At 41.9% G+C, this 23,822-nt stretch overlaps 2 protein-coding genes across 5 annotated transcripts in view; both read right to left on the bottom strand.

Moving 5' to 3' along the window:
* Positions 1-460, bottom strand: part of SUGT1 (SGT1 homolog, MIS12 kinetochore complex assembly cochaperone) — a 28,097-nt gene extending 27,637 nt beyond the window's left edge. The window contains exons 1-2 of the mRNA XM_062636855.1: positions 218-460; positions 92-137 (exon numbers count right to left, since the gene is read on the bottom strand). Of these exons, the coding sequence (XP_062492839.1) occupies positions 92-137; positions 218-246 (75 nt within the window). The 5' untranslated portion in view covers positions 247-460. The remainder of the gene's footprint in view (positions 1-91; positions 138-217) is intronic.
* A 2,086-nt stretch (positions 461-2,546) lies between these two features.
* The window catches only part of ELF1 (E74 like ETS transcription factor 1), an 88,177-nt gene continuing 66,901 nt past the window's right edge, over positions 2,547-23,822 (bottom strand). For all 4 annotated transcript variants that reach the window (XM_062636842.1, XM_062636840.1, XM_062636843.1 and 1 more), the window contains exons 6-9: positions 19,374-19,457; positions 15,847-16,039; positions 14,787-15,254; positions 2,547-4,247 (exon numbers count right to left, since the gene is read on the bottom strand). In XM_062636842.1, the coding sequence (XP_062492826.1) occupies positions 3,632-4,247; positions 14,787-15,254; positions 15,847-16,039; positions 19,374-19,457 (1,361 nt within the window). In that variant the 3' untranslated portion in view covers positions 2,547-3,631. The remainder of the gene's footprint in view (positions 4,248-14,786; positions 15,255-15,846; positions 16,040-19,373; positions 19,458-23,822) is intronic.

Raw genomic sequence — 23,822 nt, 5'->3', positions numbered from 1 at the left:
CGACGGCTCGGCAACTCTCAACCACCCGAGGCCTGTGCCTTGTGTCCCCCCACACCGCTTCCGAGCCGCCGCCGGCCCACACGGCCCTCACCTGCGCCGCGGCCCCCGGGTCCCGGTCGATGTCCCCATCCGAGAACCTGCCGAGGAAACACAACGGCGTAAGAGGGCGGGCGAGAGGGCAGCGGGGCGGGGAGGCCGGGCCGGGTGAGGGGCTCACCGAGGAGGAGCAGCTACCGCAGCCGCCATGCCGGCCGCCGCCCCCAGGAAACTTCTGGAGCCGCTGAGGCGCCGTGCAACGAGCCCCAAGGCCGCAGCTGCGCAGGGCCTGCCGGGATGCAGAGGGGCGAGCCAGCGCCTCAAACTCCTCCCGCGCCTCACCGGTGAGGCGGGGCGGTTATGGTTGCCAGGGCAAGTGTGGATCCTCTTCGTCACCAAGCTTCCTGCCCGCCTCTTCCTCCCGCCGTGGTGGGTGTGGGGCGGTTGTTTCCGTGCTGAAGTTGCCCATGTCGCGGGCAGGGCTTTCCGGACGGCGTGTAGGCATAGACGGGAGAAAAGAGTGGGCGCCACTTGGGGTGCGAGACTGAGGGGAACAGGGGTGAAGCTGAAGCGATCGTGGCCACGGTGCAGGAGCAGCCAGCTTCCGAGGCACCGAGCTCGTCGGAAGCTTAAATACCGCCTCCCGCCCCAGCCTGAAGGGTGCTGGCACCCGCCGCTGGCTGTCGGTGAGGTCTGCCGGCGGCGGCGCAGCTGACTCCCCCCTTCATGACCTCGTAGAATGGTTTGGATTGGAAGGGACTTTAAAGCCCACCCAGTTCCAACCCCCTGCCGTGGGCAAGGACACCTTCCACTAGACCAGGTTGCTCCAAGCCCCATCCAACCTGGCCTTGGACACTGCCAGGGATGGGGCAGCCACAGCTTCTCTGGGCAACCTGTGCCAGTGCCTCACCACCCTCACAGGGAAGAATTTCTCCCTAGTGTCTAATCAAAATCTCCCCTCTTTCAGTTTAAAGCTATCCCCCCTGGCCTATCACAACTTCCTCCTCCCTGCACTGCATTCCATGAAACACCTCAGTAAAGAAAGGTCCCTTTTCTGCCCTGCAGCCTCACACGCATGCAGGAAAGCATAGCAGATTCAATTTTTTCTTTCTGAGCAGCGTTCGGTGTTTTGTTTGGCTGCTGCCACAGGCACACGGGCAGCTGTGGGAGGGGAAGAGTTGCTCAGACTCCAAGTGTGAGCCCTGATCTATGATTCACTCCAGCTTCTCCCTTTGTCACAGAAACACAGAATGGTTTGGGTTGGAAGGGATATTAAAGTTCGTCTAGTTCCAACACCCTTGCCTTGGGCAGGGACACCCCCCACTAGACCAGGCTGCTGTACTAAGGAGAGCCAAAAGTATAGATGCACCCAGCTGTTAGGCTGGAGCCTTAAGAACACGATCATGGAGTGATTCTCATTTACTGTTCGTTACACAACACTGCTGTGGGAGACACGTCACTGCCTGCTGGAGATCTTCTCCTCTTAGCCAACTGCCATAAATGAAGCATAAACAAACCATTTTCTCTTTGTAATAGTTGCAGCTATGGCAAGAAGTTTTGTTGGCAAAGCTGTAACTTTACGGTGCTATTTTATTTTCATGTTTCCAGTAAATCAGCAGAACAAAACACCAATGCCAGTCAAGCTTTATCACTTCAGGTTTCCAAGTATTATGAAATACTTGCTCTACAGGAAGAAGTCCCTATTTTATAGTCAGGTTTAAAGCCCCAGCCTCTCTCTCTAGTGTTTTCATCAATCTGGAACAGCGCTCAGGATGAGGACTGCACTAGGTAACACTTCTACATCGCTTACCCTCATTCCTAGCAGTATTTCCAACACTGCCCAGCTGCAGGGAGCTGCTGGACAAACAGCCTCTGGTCAGCTGGCAGCAGTTGCTCTGGTTTGAGTACAGCCAGTCTTCCTGAAATGGAAATGCTGGATCTGCAGGTGGAAGCATGACTGCATGCGAGTCAGAGCAATGAAACACTGAATTAAACCAGGCAGGTAGAGCAGAGAGCTGCTTGTTCAAACCAATCTGTAAAATTCTATTCAACTAGGCCAAACTATCTCTGCTGCAGTTCTACTCCCATTAGTTTTTCTAGTACCTTTAAGCTTATCTTTAAATTTTTATCCCCCTATCAACAAAACTCCTAGATTAATTTAATCATAGAATCACAGAATGGTTTGGGTTAGAAGAGTCCCTAAAGCTCATCCAGCATGGACACCTTCCACTAGACCAGGCTGCTCCAAGCCCTGTCCAGCCTGGCCTTGAACACTGCCACGGATGGGGCAGCCACAGCTTCTCTGGGCAACCTGTGCCTCACCACCGTTGCAGGTAAGAGCTTCTTCCTAATGTTTAATCAAAATCTACCTTCTGTCAGTTTAAAACCTGTCCCACCACAGACCCACACTGATTAATCATGCTGCCCCATTTCTCAGTGTAGTGTGGTTATTTATAATGGTCAAAAAAAGTCATAATAATGTAAAGCACTGTAGAGTAAATACAGAAAAATGTTTTTCCACTTGATTTATTTTCATAATAAACCAATTAAAAATACAAAAGGCAAGGACCCAAGGTTCAGAGGGCTCCATCATTTAAAAATTTGTCTTTAAATACAAATTCACTCTGTAATATGAATACATATAACATTAGACCTCTAAACATAATGATCTTATTTGCATCTATCAAAAATTTGTATGGAAACAAATTAGCTGAAAAAACCTCCCTGTGACATTGAATGTACATTATTTACAATCAAAAAAAAAAAAAGAACTCTTAGCAGTATTAATCTCCAAATACCTGTATAAATTGTATATATTTAATTTCTTTCCCCCCTTACAAAATAATCTGAAGTAGAAAGCAAGACTGTTAAGCTTCATAGTCACAAAATGGCATGAAACATTTGCACCTGTAGTGATGCCGTTAGCTTCTGTAATTAAATATATCTGATGTTTCCATATAAAATAGAGACATGGTGTTGTCCATTACTGGAATAAATGTTTTGTATACTCTCAATAGGAGTGTATAGTCAATTTTGCACACACAAGAGCTTGTGCTGCAAAAATTGCAAGAGGATACCTGGTTATCAAAGTCTAAAACTGGTGTAATTTACCAGTATGGAACAGATAGTTGGTCATAAAAATTCATACACATGGAATGAAAAAAATGTCCCACTAAAAGTAACTGTTGCTTTGGAATTAAGTGATACATGTAGGGATTAAACAGAAAAGGTTATAGTAATGTTACTGCAATGTAAATCAGCAGAAGATTGAAAACATACAATAAGAAAGAAGTCTGAAACTTTGGCCAACAACCTCAGGAGAAAATCTTCATAGCGTAAAAAGCATGTTCCTTCATGCCTGTATTTTGAAACATGAGTAATATGTCATTTTATTTATATGATGACATTTAGCAATTAACAGAAAATCAAAATCCATTCTAAAGCATGAATTCTAACAATTAACTGCAGAAATTAAGGAGCTTTGCAACATCTTGCTTCAGAATCAAATCATATATATACATAACTGAGAGGTCCCATCACATTTATGAAAATAATCATCCACAGGGTCTTTTGTTTGTTTGCTTGTTTTAAGAATTTACTCATATGAACTGGGTTCCAATGTCTCATTTTCTTGCTTCACTTGCACATCAGATGGGAAGCCATTCGAACTGGACACCACCATCACAAACTGTTGCTGCTGGAATCTCTGCTCTGACTGCTCAGTATCACCTGCTTTGTCACTGTCATCTTCTTTCATTGCCTCTTGTACGTTGCTGTGCTTTGTTTCTGGTGCTTTAATAACTGAAGTGATCACCGTGCCAGAGGGATGAGCTACCTGTGAGTTGCTGGGCGAGAACGTTACCATGGGGGTGTTAGCACTGAAGGATGGAGACGAAGCCATGTTGACTGTCCCATTGCAAACTGTCTGCACGCTGCTGGTGATCACCTGCTGAACTTGTGCTGGGCTCAGCACGATTGAGGAAGGAGGTGAGACTGGCTTCTGAGACTGTAGCATGACGTTTTCTTTAAGGACCGTCATGGGCTGTGAAGTAGGAATGGCTTGTAAAATGAATTTCTGGGACGTTGTTGCTGAGGTTGGATCTGTGCTGGCTATCACTGTAGTAAGAGGCACTGTCTGGAGTGTTACAGTATGCAGCTGCTGACTGCTAGGAGACACAACCACTGGAACTTGGGTTGGATTCTGTAAAGTCCTATTAAGATTAGAAAAGAGGAGAGGGTCAGAACACTTCCACTCTGAGGTCTGAAAAACAATTACAGATTTACTATTTGAAAAATCACTTTGCATCGTGAACATTTAATTTACCCAATGGTTCAAAAGAGGTAGCAGGCACTCTCCTAAAAAAAACAAGAACTCGACCTGACCCCTGAATTCAGCAACACCATTACCAGAGTAAAGGCACCCTGCATGAGCAATAGCACCACTGCCAAACTTGCCTTTGAGATGTTCAGTAGTTCACCAGAAAACCTGGGAATTGCATCTGAAATCTCCTTCTCGGGCATCAAACAACATCATGAGCATGACCTACTATACAGCTGCCATCAGCTTCACAAGGTACCCTAAGTAGTTTTGAAGTCATGAGCCTAAACAACTCCTAAATCAGGCCTCAATTCCCCTGACATTACATTTACCTATATGTAAAAGTATCTGCACTGTAACCAGTGAGCCTGGCCAGCCTTGTCAGATTCCCAGGACACACGGTCTCTGCCTGCCAGGCTTGCACACTCCTGGTAAAGAAACTGAGAAAGAATTTGCTCCCAAAACATCTGTTTAAATTAGGAATGATTCTGTCAGTTGCAGGCTCACAGACTTGGGCACCATGTTACTACCTTCTTTGTATGTACAGCAACATCAGAGGCTTGACAGCCACATGTTGGTACACAACTACAACAGACAGCCGTGACTTAGAGATGTGGCCAAAACACATACACTGCAGCCATGCAATTAACAACAAAACAAACAAACAAAAACCCCAAGCCACAACATACTCCTGGTGAAGCGAAGGATTTCCAGGGGAGGGAAAGAGGAAGGAACTGGCAATTGCTTTGACACCCTCCCGCAGCTTGCTCCTTCTCACCACGCCACACTCTCTCTGATAAATCTTTTGTTTTGTACCCATGCAGTACCTATTTTTCACAGCTCTCCAAAATCCTACTTGCCAGCATTTAGCCACTGACCAGTCAGACCAGACTCAGCGTATTCAAAACTTGATTTAAACTATGCTCTGGCTATCACAGTCACAACTGCTACCACAACACAGAGTCACAACGAAAAGCTGACCAAGGCAGGACTTACGCGATGCTGACGCTATGGGGCAATGTGGATGCAGTTCTGTTGGTGGTGGTAGTCCAGCCCCCTGAGGAGCTGCATTCCCCCTTCTTAATGCAGCAGCAGAAACAAGTGAAGGAATATTTGTAGAGGATTTCCCTGATCCCTTTCAGCTCAGTCCTCTGGGAAAGGCCTCTAGCTGAGCTCCAAAAATTGCTCCAGGAACCCAGCTGGTATCGGGATCAGAGCACATCAGCACCCCCTGAGCATCCTCCAGCTGCCAGTCCTTGCTGTAGGCAGTCTTCACCCCACCTCATATGTGGTTTGGTAATATGATGAACCCAATCTGCCTCACAAGAAGGAAAGCTGCAGTACCTGAGAATGCTGCTGTAGCAGAACAAATACAAATCCTTGCCCTTGAGGCTCCCACGTAGGTCTTATCAGAGAGGCCGTAATAGCCAAGAGACAAAGTTTGATGTGGCTGACACCACTGTCAGTCTTGAACTCTTGTTTCACACAATTAGAGGCAGCCCACAGAAGCAGCTCATGGAAATGGGGGCTGGCTGGAGGTGAAACACCAGCCAGAGTGAAGTGATTGTTTCTTTTCTGCCAGCTTCTGAGAACTTAGTGCTACACAACAAATCCAAACAGCCAAGCTTGAAGTGCAAACCTCAGAATGACTCACACCATGTCTGCTCAGGGTAATCAGTGCTAAATCTCCCACCTCACCCCATCAATTCCCCTGGGACCTTGACAGAAAAATCACAAATGTCTGTGCCAGAAGCAGGAACAGGATGAGGGCATCCACTGGCTTTTTAAAAAATAGTACAAAAAAACTGCCTACAGTTAAACAAACTTGCAATAAAATCAGAATGTCACATAGGTCCAGATCAAGACATAAAAGTCTAGAGACCAGCAATCTAAGTGGAACAGCTACGAAGGAAAGGCAGCTGACACAAGCCACCAGAAAAGCATTAGAAGTATCAGAGCAGATACCAAGCCAGCTGTTTAATCCATGAAGAAACTTGAGCCTGAAGGATTAAGATCAACTAAATAGTTTGAAAGCAGCAGCTGAAGCTGGTAGCCTGTGCTTGTAAGCCACCCAAGTATTACTCTGAAACTACTTTGTTGTTATTTAACTCTTTTGCTTTAAACAATGTAGTAAAAATAAAAGCTTCTGGCTGCTAAATGGCTTTAAAGGACAACCACAAAAAGTGTGAAGTGGATCTAATCAGTGCAGAAGATGTTTTGCAAAGAACTAGAAACAACAGGCCTGAAAACACCAAACCAGCCAGTTTGTCTCATTTGTATTTGCATCCTGATGTTAAGCCATTTTGTTCCTGCTGAAAGCAAGTCCCATACCTGTGCACCGTCCGGTGACTAACAGTTAACTCCAGGTGCTTTATCTTTTCTATCAGTCAAGATAGATATATATGATGCACACATACATAAACATGTAGATGCACATATCTATACACACAGCGTGAACTTGCTACAGCGAAAGCATGCAGCAGATGTCTGTACAAGCACTGAATTACGTACCACACAACACCATAAATACACATTTTTATTTATGCTAATGGTAGCCAAGCAAGACATCTGCCTCAATTGGTAAGACTACAGACAACTGTTTTGTGTACTGACTAAAAATCTATCTGCTCAAACTATTTGTCTTGAATATCACTATGTAAAAAAAATCCAAAACAACAGGTCTGGTTAATCATTTTGCCTGTTTAAAAATAAAGTACACACTCCTGAAGGTGATCTGTTAACAATGGGCTACATTATTTTAGGTTCTGTGTGTTTTGGTATGCTTCTGAATTTCACTGTCAATTTGCTAATGCCCTTCCTACCCTAAAGTACAAATCTATTGGGTGATTACTTCAAAAGTTTCTGCTGAGGTTACAGAAAGAACAAGAACATTGAGCAACAGTGGGGAAAAGGAAATACTGCCATAAAGCCATCTGGTTACAACTGAGAAAAGAATGACAAAAATCCTAAAGTCATTTAGCTTGGCAGAACATGATCATCTATTTCTTGGTCCTTTTGGTACTGTTAACAGATGAGAATTGTGCAATATCATATGAGCTCATCAAGAGGTAACTAGTGATAAAGCAAACAGTAAGTGACAGGCAGGAAAAACAAGTTTATTCACAGTAATTTATGTGAAATTTCTGAAATGGAGAAAGGGAGAAGATAAAAAAAAAAAAAAAAACCTAAAACCTGAAGCTACAAGCCAAGGTAAACAAGGTATTCCACAGCACAAAAAGCAAATGAAAGAGGGCAATATTAAGAAATACATAGAGAGAGGTAACAGAAGAGAATTCCCTCTCCAACACACATGTTCACTCTACAGCTATATGGAAAATGATGCCCTCGAGATAAACAGGCATATTTCCAGGGACTTTCCCAGTTTGTTCAGCTAGCTGGTTGCAAACAGCTCACTGAGTCAAGCTAGGAAGAGCTTGAGGGAGGTGAGGGGGTGGGACGTGCTTGTCAGAACCAATTCAGATGCCCTAGTTGACAGGCAATCTCTTCTGGGGTACTGTAGGTAGCATTAGCCAAATGCATCTCAGGAGCATTCCTCCACAGCTATGCTCACGTACATGATCCTCAGTCATCAGCAGTCCTGTCAATACCTCACCCCAACACACTGCCCCATAGCCACTTGCCCTTCTGCAGGGGTAGCCACACAGACAGGAGCTGCTTAGGCAATTTGGGGGGAAATGTCCATGAGAGGTAGAAAGGCACCTGATGCCTTCACGCCCTGACTGAACACAACCTTCTCCGAAGGGAGGGCAGAACTTGCCTGTTCTTGTCTAGCTTTGCCTGGACAAGATAATCTCTTTACATAAGGAGGACAGAGGACTCAGCTCTCAAGCACAGTGTCCTTTTTACTGACCCATGCAGTCTCACAGTCTTCTTCCCGGAGTTTTTCAAAACTGCATGCTCACCTGAAACAAAATTAATCTGTCTAGATGACTTTGAAGTCCCTTCTGCTGTAAGCAGCCTTCTTCCTACCTACCACAGATACTACATCAGAAATGGGCTTAAGAGAAGGTCTCAGCTGCAGGAAAATCAAATCAAAATGTTTGCCATCCCTATTGTAAATATGTTCTGAGAAACACACCCTGTTGTAAGCTAAATGAGTCTGTATTGTAGAAGCTCACTGAGATCACATCAGCCTATTTCTGACAAACACTTCCCTCAGGAAGGGGATTTTCTTCACCACCCTGAAACTTGAAACAGTCAAGCCTGCACATAAGAGATGACAGAGATCAGCTCTTTGCAACAATCACCTGCTTTCCTTCCTTTGGGGAAAGCTACAGCAGCAGTGAGCCAGATCCACAAGTATCAACTAGTTGGTGTGCTGGAGAGTTTCTACTGCAGATCTGCCTTTGGAGCATGAAGACCCAACTTGTTGCACTGACAGAAGACAACTGTCTAGCTGCAAACCGAAGCAAAGCATGTGCACTGATGCTGGATGTTCAACATCAAGCTTTCCAAGTATTAGCCAGGAGTTGCTTCTGATTATATAGAAGTCCTCAGCTGGCATTGCATTCCTTCATTCACGTTCACCATCAAGTCCCAGAGAGCCCTCACGAGCTCTTTAGTGAGACTGAAGCCTGTGACAGTTTTTATTCAGCATAACCTACAGGAATGGCAGAGGAGTGATGGGCTACAACATTAGCTGACATCACGTACATTTGACTCTCATTCAGGGTAAAAGGACTGAAAGCAGACGGTCACCACAAACTCTCAGTAAGACGGTGCCAGAGTGCCTCCCTGTGTCTGTGTGATTGTCCAAGTTCGAGCAAAATCAACATAGACAGGGTGTAAAGTATGATTACAGAACATAATGGTGACATTGACTGCATAATTTACACAAGCTAACATCTGTATATGGCACATGATAAAGACACTTCATTTGAAATAGCAGCCCTAATCACATTTTCAGAGTTGATAAACTAATGCTAGACAAATCTGTCTAGTATTTCAGCATCAGCAGAGCTACAGCTACATCACAGTCTGGATACAGAAACAAATTATGGAACAACAGCAGAAGGCATATGCATTTGCTTGGGGTAGGCATGACTTTCAAAGGTAATTCCCTCTGCTTATTGGGACCAATCCACTGTCTTGCCATATTGCTGGCTTCATCAGTGTTCTTACACAGAATGCTCATGCCCAGAAAAAAACATGCTTCACCTTCAGCTACTTCCTTCTCCTCTTGAATGAGCATCTTGCCACTGTGGTCCATGCTTGTGTCACCTTCAGGATGAATTACTGCAACGTTTTCTACCTCAAAGGTTGCAAAAAGGTCAAGATGAAAGCTGTGGCTGATTCATCATGTAGCAGCTCTCCAGTTCAGAAGTGAACACACAAAGCATATCCCACTCGTCCTCTGTGGTCTGTATTAGCTTTTCCCCCAGCTACAGAACAGAGCCAGGATACTGGTCTTCTAACATGCTCTCTCCAAGCTACCACAATGACAACGTGAAAATACAGAAAAGAAACAATAAACTGAATTTTGATAGAAATGTGTTCAAAACCTGAAGTTTGCTAAAGCATCAGACAGTATCTGTGAGCATTCAGCTAATTGCAAGTTTCTTGGTATAAAGAGCTGCCAGCTGGAAGATTCAGCTATGTCCCATGCACTCAATAACAAACAGACTTATAATTTTTAATTACTCACAGTATGATCTTCTTTGAACTGTTAATAACAGGAAGAATAGTCGTTCCACCCAAAAGACACTCCATCTTAAATCACTGTTACCCTTGATTGAAGGTAAATGAAAATGCATCTCTTTATCTGCAGCCCTAGCCATTTAAGGGAGAAATTTAACTGCCCAAATGCAGGCACCTTAGAGCCCTGAATGATGTCCTAGAGAAGTCTCCAGCCTTATAGGAGTGGAACACTTTCTGGAGCAACAGAAAGGATGTCCTTTACCCTCAGAATGACCCGCTGACCATGGAGCTGAATCCCAGGACTACTTTGGTGCCTCTGAATTCCAAGCTAAAAGAATAATTACTCCACTAAACCAGATACTCTGGTTAAACTTGTCAGTTATTCTGGTTTAAACAAAACCATTTCACAAGTGCTAAATTCAAAGAGACTTCTTTTTCTTCCTTAAAAAACTGGCTCATTGGGAAAAGTTAGAAATAAAATGCTCATCCAGAGATGCATTTTTGGTTTTGTCTTATTACTGGAAACATGTGGTGCCAAATTAAGCTCCCAGTTAAACAACTGGAGACTGCAGTGAATGTGCTTGTATCCACTGAGCCAGAGCAGTTAGATCTGTGGAACAGCAGTGAGTGTGCAATTCCCAATATTCCCACTGGTGATACTAGATGTCTTCCTGAGTCAGCAAAACCCAATTTGTATGACCTGACCATGATCCTGTTTCCCAAGCCTGGGTTAGCACTACATCACAACCTTTCTGTTTAAGCACTGGGGCTGAAGAATGCTTCTCCTTGTCTCCGCTGTATACAGCAGCATCAAAACTTGTACAGAAAACCCACCAAGCCCAGAACTTTCCACTTCTAAGACACCACACTCCCCTTAAAGTACACAAAACTCTGCACAAGCTTTCTGCAGCTATAAATGAAGCCACTGCTTGTATCCTTTGAAAAAACAACTCCTGATTTTCACTGTCAAGCCCCTTTCTTTGAGAAATGCAAAGGGGAGAGGCTGCCAGGCTCTCCCAGCAATGATCTGGGAGTAGATCTTACCAGACAATGCTGCTTATGGCAGGGGAGGGATGGTGACACGAGCCCTCCACAACATTCCTCGAATATGATTGTTTTACCAAGTCCCTCAGCAGAGAAGTTGCATGTTCAGACTTCTTCCCTGAAGGATATGGTTAAGAAGCCAATTGTTCTGACCTCAGAAATCCTCAATATTTTCTTTATATTGTTTTCTTCTCACAACACAACAGAAGCAAATTGCTGCAGAGGGAAGACCATTTATTTCCATGAAGAATAGGGAAGAACATGTGTATGAATAAAACTTTAGAAACTGCACTGCATAAAACAAATTGTATGGGTCCAAGATGTTCATGCTTCAAGGCAGAGTGCAACCACTAACCAGTAAGCATCAGAAAACCTCCTGAGCATCATTCTCAAACCCTGGTCGCTACATGCCGCAACCTGTGAACACATCTGGCAACCAACACTGCTATTTGTCCTTATGCTTTCTTATAAAACTACTATAAAATTACTCCAACCACAACCCTAAATCAGGTTTGTCAGCTCTTACTCTGTAACAGCAATCATACCTGCTGTGCATTTTCAAGTCATTTCAGCTGTTATGGAAGCCCCATTGCTGCAAATCAGAAAGTGACATAAACACATTCAGCTGCTAGAGATTTATAGCTGTTTGAATAAATATGCCGCAAATCCTGTTCCTTTGTTTTAGTCTTATTATAAAACAAGACTTAAAACATATGCTCACAAAGCTGTTCAGTGTACCATCTACCCCACGAGGCTATTGGAAGTTTGCATTTTGAAACACAGCAGAAATTCTCAAATTTATCTGGCATAAATTGTATTTTTGGAGCCTGGAATGGGCAGTGACCACTGCACAGGACTCAGAGGCACCTTGGTTTGCAGCTTGGCTCATCCTAACCAAAACTATCTGGCTTGTGGTCTTTATTTTCACTCTAACTGCTTAGCCACCTCAGTACATTCTTTCTTAATTAGCACCACTCTACACCATTCAGTGATTACAAACTGTACTGAAAACATCCAATGGATCTTTTGTTCTCCCCTTCACTTTGTTATCTTGGCCAAGGAAAGTGCAATTGAAGCCTTCATAGAATATTGTTTTAAGTTGCAAACAAGATTAGAAGAGACACAGCACGGAACTGATCAGGCTTTTACTTCATTTGAACTTCACACATATCATCTCTACCTTTTTCTTTCCCCCCTTAGCTGATTGCCCAAGGTATGATTGTGAAATACCAAAATGCAATAACTGGATGTCATCATGTCACTGAGCAGCTTTCCAAATGTTAGGCTGGACTTACTGCCTGCCTTATTATGTCTTACAGATACTTCTGTTTGTTGTTACCCTTGTTTATACCATCTGTATTATTGATTCTGATTTTGCTATGTAATCCAGTGCAGGTCTAGCTTACAGCTATTTAACTCGGCAAATTGCTGAACTTTCCCCCTATTAATATTTAATAGCATTATTCTACTGAGTTAAATGGTACTGTATAAGCTTCAATTACATCTGTACTTGTTTCCTTTCACTACATTGCCCTAATCAATTTTTACAAGTAATTAAATCCCTCACCAAGCCTGAAACTCTAGGACTGCACTGTACAGAGCAGTTCCATTCCTCAGCTTTAAAAACTTAGAAGACATCACTTTCATGCAGATTTTTATTCATTTTCTAAATTAATTCCAAAACTTTTTTTTTTTTTTTGGGGGGGGGAGGGTGTCAAATTTGTTGTAATTATCTTTTACATAAACTTATTATGTCTTACAGATACTTCTGTTTGTTGTTACCCTTTTACATAAACTTCTGAACAAATATAATCCTCCCCTCCACGTGCATCCTGGACTAATTCTAGTTGGTTTGAACCATAAGCAAAACACCATTTGATTGCAAAACATACATTTTAGAATTAAAAGACAAATGAAAACAGATATTGTCTACTTAAAAACGGTAACTCTCCACTTTGTATTACAGTGCCTATCAGTAACTATGAAAAATATTTTTGCCAATATATTTATTCCCTTGCAGCCTTTACTAACCAATGAATTTCTCTTTTCAGTGTGGGTTTTTCATGCTGCAGAGTGAATGAAACCATTTCATAATTTTTAAGGAAATAAAAAATAGTGGGATTCAAACTAGGATGTCCTGGCATAATTTTAAGGTTTGGTGGTTTTTAACCCAGGGAAAGAAAAGACAGTGTAACTTTCTTGATTGAAGCTGCAGTCTTGGGTTGTCATTTCCTGTGTGTAAGACTTCAGCCTCCTCAACTATTTGGTTATCCCCTAAAACATCTCTTACTGACTCTATTATATCAGTCACTGAAGGCTGATCTAAACAGTTTCAGTTCTTCTTTCAATTCTTCTGAAAAACCTAGCTGTTATTGCTAGTCTGGATTTTCCTTTTATGTAACTGAAGTTTTAAAAACTGACTGGCTTTTACAGCATCCCTCTAGCAGAGATGAGAGCAAAACTTACTCTTTGGAAAAGAAGGAATTATTTGCTCTCATTAGCATCACTATTTACTCCTCTCTGACAGAACTGCATGGTTAACCCGAGATAGTCAGTACCACTCCAAATGTATTGGTGTCTCTGGATGTAATTTTCAAAGAAAAGACCAGAGGAAGGGGTCAGGAAACAGCATTATTGCCATTTTGCAGCACAAATGGGTAACCACTGTAACACAGATGTTACCAATGTTTCAATGAGAATGTGCAGCTCCTGAATTATATCCTGAAGCTTTTTTGCCACAGCTTTAAGGTCCAGAATCCCCTTATATAACTGACATTCCTGTGAGGGGCCTTGACTACATGAACATTTGTTTGGTTTAAGTCTTCTGTAGTCAGTGGAGATGAACAAGCTCCATCAGGGGATGCCTCAGGCAAGGGTAAAACCAGGCTTAAGTAATTGTTTTTAAAGCCTTTTCAATTAGGATGCTGCTACTAATGGGTAGGTACAAAGGAGTCTTGAGGAACCTGGTCTAGTGTGAGGCACCCCTGCCCATGGCCAGGAAGTTGGAATGATCTTAAGGTCCTTTCCAACACAAACCATTCTATAATTCTATGATGCTTAAAGGCCATGTAGTGTTAGGCAGTTGACTTAGAAATTAAGCATGGAAGCATGACTGTCTCCCAAAATACTCTGCAGAAACATACCTCTCATGAGATTATTCTATTAATTGTTTTCTAAATTCAAAAGAACACGCTCTTGTAACAGCAACAAAACGCTGGAGCAGATAACATGGAGCTTTCCCTTGCTGTAGCTGGGGACAATACAAAAGATGAAAGAGATGGCAAAAAAATTCTTAAGAAAAATTCTTAAGAAGCAAGAAGGGAAATTTTTTTGAAGGCCTCAAGCAGACCCACTGTATAATGCAAACATGAAGACAACAGAAAACACTGCCTCTGCTGCGGGACAGAACTGACAATATCAATCTGAAGGAGAAGTTGTGTAGTTTTCCTCTCTAAAAGGATTTGTATCAGGCCTAATACCCCAAGAAAGATGCACTTCCCTCCACCAAAGCAGAGCACTTACAAGTGTACACATCGCAGTGTGATGTTGTAACTCCCAATTCCTAGGACCATAGAATCACAGAATAGTTAGTGTTGGAAAGTACCACAAAGACACTGCTTCACTTCAGCCAAACTGGGGGAGGAGCATTTTTTGGAAGCATAGCCAAGAATCCAGTCTATCTAGCCAAATTTATTATCATTCATACATTTATTTCTGTACATTTTCTTACCTTACATTCTGAACCGAGGGATTTAACGGTTCATCCGGAACATGACTGGTTGCAGGTGCCTGTTCTTCTGTGATGGGCTGCAATGGCTGCATTACTTGAACTGTCCGAAAAAGCTGAGTGTGTTGCACTGGCTGTGGTGACTGTGTTGTCCTTGAAACTTCTGAAGTGGAGCTGGATGTCTGCTGCTGTGCAACTTCTACTTGCTCCTTCAGCTTCACAGGCTTTGAATTCCCTGGTTTTACCACGGTGGTTGATCCTCCCTTTGTTCCTGCATTTGCAGATGCTCTAGATCTGCTCGACTGGTTTCTGCTGGCCACAGCAGTTGGGAGCAGAGTTGAATCTGATGATTCAGTGCTAGGACTAGCATCTTCATCATCTATATAGATGAGATCTTTTGGCATTTCTTTAAATTGATATACTAGGCGCTGACCTTCCACTTTAGCCAGTATTCCTCTTTGGTAATAGTATCTGTTTAAAGCATACACGCATCAAAGTTATACACTGTTTTTTGCCAAACCCCAAACAGCAACAGAATAGGCAGCAAACCCCCCAGAAAATAAGACCAGCAGTAACAACTAAACAATATTTTAAGTGCCTAGTTTCTTCATTACAAAGGAATGGCCAATTTAATTGTGCTTTTTTTTTTTCCTCAAACAATATTTTTACTGGTATTTCTTGTCGCCTTTTAATTTCAACCTCAGATAACTCTGAGGAGAAAGAGAAAAATTACGTGACTTGGCACCTCTGCTATCAACTCCTACTCTTTAAAAGTTGCATGAAACTTGCAATTCTCCTCTGGACTCATACAGTTCTTTCAGTTACCTGAATTCAAGCTTATTCACCAGTCAGCACAGGCAGACATTTCAGCTACAACAAAGCAAAGGGAATAGGACAGGAGAGCTCTACCTGAGTTTTATTTACAAATTAACATGACAATTTTAAATTGTACACACTGAGGTGAAGAGAGTACTAACTCTTCTGTCCTTACAAATTAGATGCGGCATTTAATGCATGCAAACACTAAGGCACCAGAAGCAGTCATTACTGAAAATGCACGTACCTGAGAGCTCTACCCATTGTTTCATAATTCATGTCAGGTTTGTTTTTATGTTTTCCCCACAACCTGGACACAGCCTTGGAATCAACCAGTTTGAAAATGCCCTTCTCTCTTTGAGTCCATTTGATATATTTAGGACATGTAGCTTTGTCCTGGAGCAGTGCTAGTAAAAACTCCCAGAGATAAATTGTATTTCCTAAAATGAAAGTATTTCAGGACAGGGAATTAAAAAAAAAAAAAAAGAAAAAAGAAACATTAGTTGACTATATTTTATTATGTATCACATATTACATTATTATGTAAATAATCTAAAAAAAAAAAAGGAAGCTGATATATTTCTAAATAGGCTGTCATACATCATCAAGATACCATCAGGACTAGGAAACAGTGATAAAAGGGCATGGGAAGGAATTCTTGTTATTATAATCTGGGTGCCCTAACACACTAGCAATGGTCTAACCTACAGAGTCAGGTACCAAGTCAGCCTACAGTCAGTCTCGTTCCAATCACCAATGTCAGACAGTATTAGTCACCTACATGTACAGTTCCCTCCTGCTTAATCCAGAAGCAGCCACTACTGCTTTACCTTAAATGGGAATGTGTTCAGGTCCATCCTCTGAAAATGCTGGAAATTAAGCCCTTGCTTAATTGAAGCAACTTTGTTCACTGAGGTGTTATAATCTTTAAAAGGCTAAAGGAAATCCTTACTTTTAACTATTAGATTTATATGGGGCAATCATATGGGGATTCCAATTGGCCTGGGAGATTCTAATTGGACATAAGAGAACAATCAGCCATTGGAATCATCTCTCCAGGGAAGTGGTGGATTTCTCAACACTGGGCACTGCTAAGGTTTGGCTGGACAAGGTGCTGGCACATCTAGTCTAGGTCATGCTTTGCCTAGAAAGGTTGGATCAGATGATCCTTGAGGTCCCTTCCAAACTGTCACTCTATGATTCCATGACCAGTGGCATATGTTGAGGTTGGCAAACCTCCAAGAATAAGTTTCAAACCCAGATTATTTTCTTTTCTAAACCAGTGAGCACCTGCACTTGCTGGTAGCAAACATTCAAATTTCACTTTACAAACAAGCAGGCACAAACATTTATATATGGAAATGCATCACATCTGCTCGGTGTTTACCACGTATAAAGAAACAGTATTAAAATCACAGAGTATGAATACTTAAAACGAGTACAAAATTTGCATATTCTTTTTTTTTCCCAAAAGCACATTTAAGGAATCTAAACTCATACAACTAATTAGACCCATTTTCCTGCTTTTGTAAACGCTTTTGCTGTTTGATGTTCTTTTGAATACTTGAAGCTGCACATAAGCTTCTTAGTGAAATGCTATTAGTCTGAGAAAGGAAGAAGAAACTTCTTGTATAAAAGTATCATCTCCTACAAGGAGCTGTGCAAAAACACAGCAAGGACAGTGTGTGGAGATTTCTGAAGGTTCACAAGAAGGACGCCAGTGCATCAGAGGGTACAAATTTCCTCTCTGTCAGCTTCAATTTAACCCAGTAGTTTTTTCAACTGTAATAACCACCAGTCTCAACTCTTTTCAATCAGAGGGGTCTTACACATTAAACTACCCATATCCTGCACCATAATCTGTACTCCGCAAATCTTCAGCAAACTCATCAGCATGGCAGTACAAAGAGTTAGCAACTCCTTCAGCAGGTGGGAACTTGAAAAATGAACACCCCTAGAAAAAACACACTGCCTTTGCAGCGTACATCTTCCTGCTTGCATAAAAGGGTCAGCCTGTTTGCCTTTGGATACCCCGAAGGCAAAGGTTAAGACTGTTTAGGCAAGACACAATGTCAGCCAGGAGTGAGAGCATTCCCAGCCATTTACCATCTAATCCAGGGTGCTTTTGCTGCAGTCTAGACTAAAAATGCTCAGCTACATCAAGGCAAGCTGAAAATCTGTCACTGCTTAGCCACTGAAAAACCACCGTGAAGAGGACTGTCTGTGAAAAAAACAGGTCTGCCTTACTCAGGCAGGATTTTTAACCCCCCCCAAGTCACAGTGGTAAAAGAAATACGTAGAAAATTCAGCCTTCTCCATGCCTCACATCAAATAATTCTATGGAGGGCTTGGTACTTTGGCATACATGTTCCCTTTAGGGAAACATTGTGAATACTGAAAGACAGGCAACTCTTACAGTTTTCTAGGTGCTTCCCTGCCATGGCTAGTTATATTAATATCCCTTTTATTTTAATTCTGTGTTCCTCAAAATGCAAACCAAATATTTTTGCTGTAGCTTTTCCATAACAGGCAACAGTTTCAGGCAACATGCTTCTTTTTAATTCCTTCTGAATTAGCAATTTTGTAACAATGGACAAATGTGAAAAATGGTGTAGCCTTGCTATCATCAACAAAAACATTACACTCTTTTCTGCCTTTTAATTTTGTGGCTAGCTGCTTTAATATTCTCTATTATTTCATTTGAGCACTACTGAGAGGTTCCTCTAATACTTTTGTTTCATTTTTACTTAAAAATCTGGTTTGAATTAAAAGCAACAAAACAAAACAGCAATGCGTACTCAGAATTGCATTAACCTGTTAGATATTTACTGCTTGCCAACAGGGTTTTAGTTTTTTTCTGTTACTGCAGAAAATCCCTCTGCAATAGGAAAAAAAAAAAGCCCAAACTCCTTTGTCAGTGTAGTGATTTTTCTGATTCAGGAGAATCTGATGTCTTATGCCACCACCTTCCAAGTTTGGCTGGGCTTCTATCCTGGCATGTACTTCACACACGCAAGCACATCAGCTCTCAGGCATGCATGCAGGCACTTGTGGTGACACAGGGGAGGCATATTTCCAGCTCCTGCCTCTCTGAGCACAGCATAACTCGGTGGGTGCCAGGATGTCAGGCTGCCATTCAGATGGCAGCCCCGGCACAAGTGTGGGTGCTGGACCCCACAGCAAAGCAACCAAGTTGTAGACAAAACTGGCAGGCAGCACTGAACAGTTCAGGCTGGAGGAAATGATTTATTGTATCAGTTATGTGGTATTTATTTTCTTTCTTCCTTTTAAACACAGGAGGAATGAAAGTATCAAACCCCCAAGTTTTCTGCCAAAGTCTTCAAGCTACGTCGTAACTTTCCTCAAAATTCAGGCCTTGGTACTTCTTGCTGCCAACTGGCAGCCTTGATTAGCTCCTCATGCAGAATTAGACACACACAGATGGAAAACATTTCCAAAGATCATCTGTCAAAATAACCACAGCCCAAGAAACACTAATACAATGAAAAGCATGTCCCAAGACTTCACTCAGAATGCAGCAGCCTCTGCAGGGGTTGAAGAGTTTCCGAGAATCCTGACAAATAAATTGACAAGTACATTAGTCTGCCTAGGAACCGGGTACTGCATTAGGAAACCCCATGCCCTCATTATTTACTTGCCTTAAGATGAGATTTTAAACACCCCTGTGCATGAGACCTGGTTTTACACCCCAAGAGTGTGGTTCCTCAGAAACAATGTTCTTTTAAAAACTTCAGGGACGGCTCTTCAACTTACCCTTTCCATCTCTGTTTCTCTTTTTCACACATATGTTTGGAGTTGTAGTAGGAGACTCAGGACGAGGTGGTCTCGACTTCTTCCCTGAAATAAACCACTAGTAAGTCAACTGAAGCTTAAAAACAAAAAAGGGAAATAAAAAAGAACAAGAACCTAAAAAGGGAAGAGATGTGTTTTCCCAATTCAAAGAGGATTCCATTTCTAGTAAGTTAAGAGCTCCATTCTATGCTGAACATCAGTTTCTACAGCAGGATTGGGCCCTGTATGCTCAGTGTACTTCTGGTAAAGATTATGCTCACTTCTCCGAAGTCCATGTCCCTTGGAAATTTCTGTGGCTTTTTAAGTACTCCTAAGAATACTTAAAACCGATGAGTTAGGAAGAATAAGCTGTTAACCGTGAGCAAGAGTTTAAACAGGAAAAACTAGATAAAATACAGAGTACACTCTTGTTCACTCATTAACAACATGGAATTTTGGGATAAAACAAGATTGCTTGTTTCATAGCTTGTAGGTGTCCACTGACAGCAGCAACCCACATTGTCATGTGAAGAAAAGATTTTTCACTTCTTTTGAGAAATGGGTAGAAGACACCTTTCTCAACAGCGGCTACAGGTAAAGTCAGTTGTTTGTTAAAACCAGCAGAACCAGTAACAGGCTCTGAAAAATGCCAGTTTTTAAAATCATAAGCACGGTGCCTGTCTCTGGTGAGGAAGACTGATAGAAAGAAGTTAATTACAACTGATGACAAGAATGAAGAGTATGCATTTAAAAATGTTGAGGAATCAACTACCTAAACATAACTGGAGAAAAAATGTAAGTCATGCCGAAACATTTTTTCAATATAAAACCTTGAACCTATTCCTCCATTAGTTCTCATTCCCTGCAATGGCAGCTTTTACAGGTAATGTAATTAATCAGGAACTTTCAGAGCTTTCTTATGATATAAAAATTTATCAGGTTTTGCAGGTTTTTGTACATTGATAAAACCTAAATTATTCACGTACTATCTTTGCTCTTTTGAGAGGCACAATAGACCAAGCAGACACAGGACTCAGATAAACATATTTCTAATCTAAATAGCATATGGTCAGAATTAAAGATCTAAAGAAAAAACATTTTTCTTTTTCTCTATTTATTGTGTTTTCAAAGAGTTGATGTTCTGAGGCAAGACCAATAGGCCTGTGCAATCCTGTGCACTATGATGTTCCATTTTGGTTTTAGTTTTAGAGACTATCTATCTTAGTAAGGAAATGATTCTGCTGCAGAGAGGCTTTTTTACTATCTCTGAAGAAAATGCTCAGTGCCAGCCTGCGCTGTCTGCTAATTTGACAGAATTCATGACTGAAGACGGGACACAAAGTCCAACGACTGTCTTGGACAGTAATGTCTTCCTTGATTTCAATGAAGATGGGAGGGAGCAAATCCTACCACACTATTCTTCTTTCATATATCACCATATGAAAGGATAAGAAACTAGTACGTTTTTAGCAGCTTTGTTCCACTCACTAGTACTGATTGTGGACATGTCTGGTTTCTCTACAATGTCTAGATGAAGTCACTCTTGTATAGATCAGCTTCTGCTGAACAATTAGTCCCTCAGGGTAACTTTGGTTAAGCAGTTTTCTCCCCTCAGACAGGTGTCACTGGAAGACTCATCATGTTTCCCCTCTTGCACGGGTGTAAATGTATGTCATTAAGGAGTGGAGAGTGTTATTTTGATGTCATTAATTACCTTGTGTCTAAATAAGATCAGATCTTAAAAGAAGTGGATAAGGGCTCAACTAGCTCATGAATAAGTACTGATCACATATACTTTATGCATTTCTGATTAGGGATAACCTAGGCTGCTAACATGAATATTACTCCAGCAATTCCAGGCTTTCTCATTTCAGCCTACATTACTTCAGGACATCCCATTTGGACAATTCTCTACCAGAAACCCATAGAAAATCAGAAATCAGCAAAGACCGTGAAACTCATTTACAGAAAGGTATTGATGTTACTGCTCCTTATCTGAGCTAGAGGTACTTAAGATGATGGCTTTAAATTGGAGCTATAATCTCCAGCTGCTGACACCATCAAAACCACAGTGAACAGAGACACACAAGATACAGTTTCCTTTGTTTAAAAGAAGATACTTTCTGAAAGCACATTAAGCATTAGCACACTTCCTCCTTTGGTTGGGCAGAGCATGACTTTGTTACCTTTCAAACTACATCACTAAATTCCTTTTTAGAAGAGACTTTTACAAAGAGGAAGGGTAAGTACACATGCAACGGTCAAGCCTGAAGGTGGGACTACTGCAATTTTTATATAGCCAAATTAATTTATAATTGGTATTTCCACTTTCCTATTTCCATGGGTGCAAAAACACGTCAAGTTAGAAATTCATGCTACAACTTAATGTGATATGTAGACAGTGAGATGCTCACCCTGATTAAGTATTTTATACCACACCAGAAAAAGTTCAATGCCTTTTCTTGAACTGTTTTCAGTGGGGTTTGTTAAGAAAAAGAGAGAAAAAAAAATATTTAAACCCCTAATGAACAGTGTATACCTAAATATAATGTCTACATAACTTTTGTGACCACCTACTGCCAGGTGCCTTCCATAGCAAAAATGGGACTAAAGGTATTAACACAGCAAATTTCCAAGCTGCTTCTTCTGGCATCGCTCTGTTTATCCTCTCTTTCTGCCCTGTAGTTCAGCAGCTCAGTGCTCAGACATTCAGGAGTGCAAACATCACTCTGAACATGGGTTTGGAGTGGCACAGATGGGTGGATACAGCTCTCCTGCTGCAGCAGTAAGGCCACAAGGAAAGGAAGTGAAATCACCCTGTCACTTCTAGAGAACATTTTCTTGGAGGAGCTCTACTTGGCAACGCCATTCTGGCTCACTTAGCTGGCAACACTCTGCACAGTGCAACCTTGTAAGTTTAGCTGATGGGTTATATTATGCTAGAAGTCTATAAAATCATGAGTGGTATGGATAGGGCTAAATGACTGGGGTCCTTCACTGTGCCACAAAACTGATGGAAGGAAGGGAAAGAGACTGCACTTATGAAAATAAGAAGAAAATAAACAACCAACCAAAAGAACCTCACCCACACACTGCACGTCATCCTAAAAAGCACTACAAAAACCAATAACATTTTGCAGCAACTGTTGGCACACCAGCGTCTTACAAATCCCCGGACATTCTGAAGTAACACTTCAACATCACTCAGACCGTACCATCTACCTCATGAAGTCTCAGCTTTGGTGACTAGTTGTTACTGAAACACTAAGCTGATGCATCTCTTCTAGTATATTTTCTATCTGATGTAACTGTCAAAAAGAAACACACACATTTGCTGTGAAGCAACCAGTTTTCTAACCTACAGCTAGGGAGGAGGAAGGAGTGGGAGAAAGCAAAAGCACAACACAAAAGAGGGTATGAAAGCATCAAGCCAAAGAGGTTAAATATGTGGCAGCAGCTGCTTGTTTAGTGGGGGACTTGGCAGTCCTGGGGTTAAGGTTGAATTTGATGATCTTAAAGGTCTTTTCCAACCTAGCTGATTCTGTGATTAAAAAGAATAAGAAAAACCCAAAAGAACAGTTTAAAACCCTATTACAGTGGTTATCTCACAGTACCGCAAACAGCACAGCAGCTTCCCCAGCAGCACTCTCGGGGCAGCTGCTGGTAAAGGTCTCCTCTACAGCAGTTTCAGTTCAGCTTTCTTAGGGGAACGGGAGATTTACCAACCCACACCCATCCTGCCAGACCTTGTGACACACACTGGGCTCTGGGGCTTCCCCAAGATTTCCACAGGCCAATGTGCTCCCTCTTACAGAGTAGAGACTCCCAATATTTAGAAGCAGCAGCAAAAGCAGCAGTAAAAATGCACTCTCATTCAGTAGGAGTATGGCTTGATAGCAGGAGCCCTGTTCTGGAATACTTTCATTTCACAGGGGAACCTGTCAAGGTCCTCGTGCTCTGATTCAGTCCCAGTATTAGCTCCAGAAACATAACTCTCTTGATTTCTTCTTTTATTAAAAATCTGTTGTAACAGCACCCTCACATCTGCTGGCCCTGCATGCCCTGTCTACCCGCAGACATCAGTTTCAGGACCTCAGGTGTGATCCATGCTGGAGCAGGACAGGAAAACGGGAGCAGAAGGTCTGAGTAACACCACTTCATTACCCTCTGGCACAGTACCAGCTCCAATGGAGCATCACTCAGTGGATGCTATGTAAATGTTATCTACCATAAACAGGACTAATGCTTACTACAGCATGCAGCTACTTTAAAAACACCTAAAATGAAATCGTTCATATTTAACAAAAGCTAAAAATCCTCTCATTCACATCCCATATTCTTACCTGAAGCTAAATAAGAGCTAATTAAAGTAGCTTTCACAGTAACAAAAGTTCTATAGCTTGTACTGCCATTCTGCTCTGAAGAAGAAAC

Source organism: Pezoporus occidentalis, unplaced genomic scaffold (assembly GCF_034315485.1).
Source record: "Pezoporus occidentalis ecotype Australia unplaced genomic scaffold, CSIRO_AGI_Poc_V1 ctg5, whole genome shotgun sequence".
NCBI lineage: Eukaryota > Metazoa > Chordata > Aves > Psittaciformes > Psittacidae > Pezoporus > Pezoporus occidentalis.
Note: the sequence above shows the minus strand (reverse complement) of the source record. Positions and strands in the feature narration are given on the sequence as shown.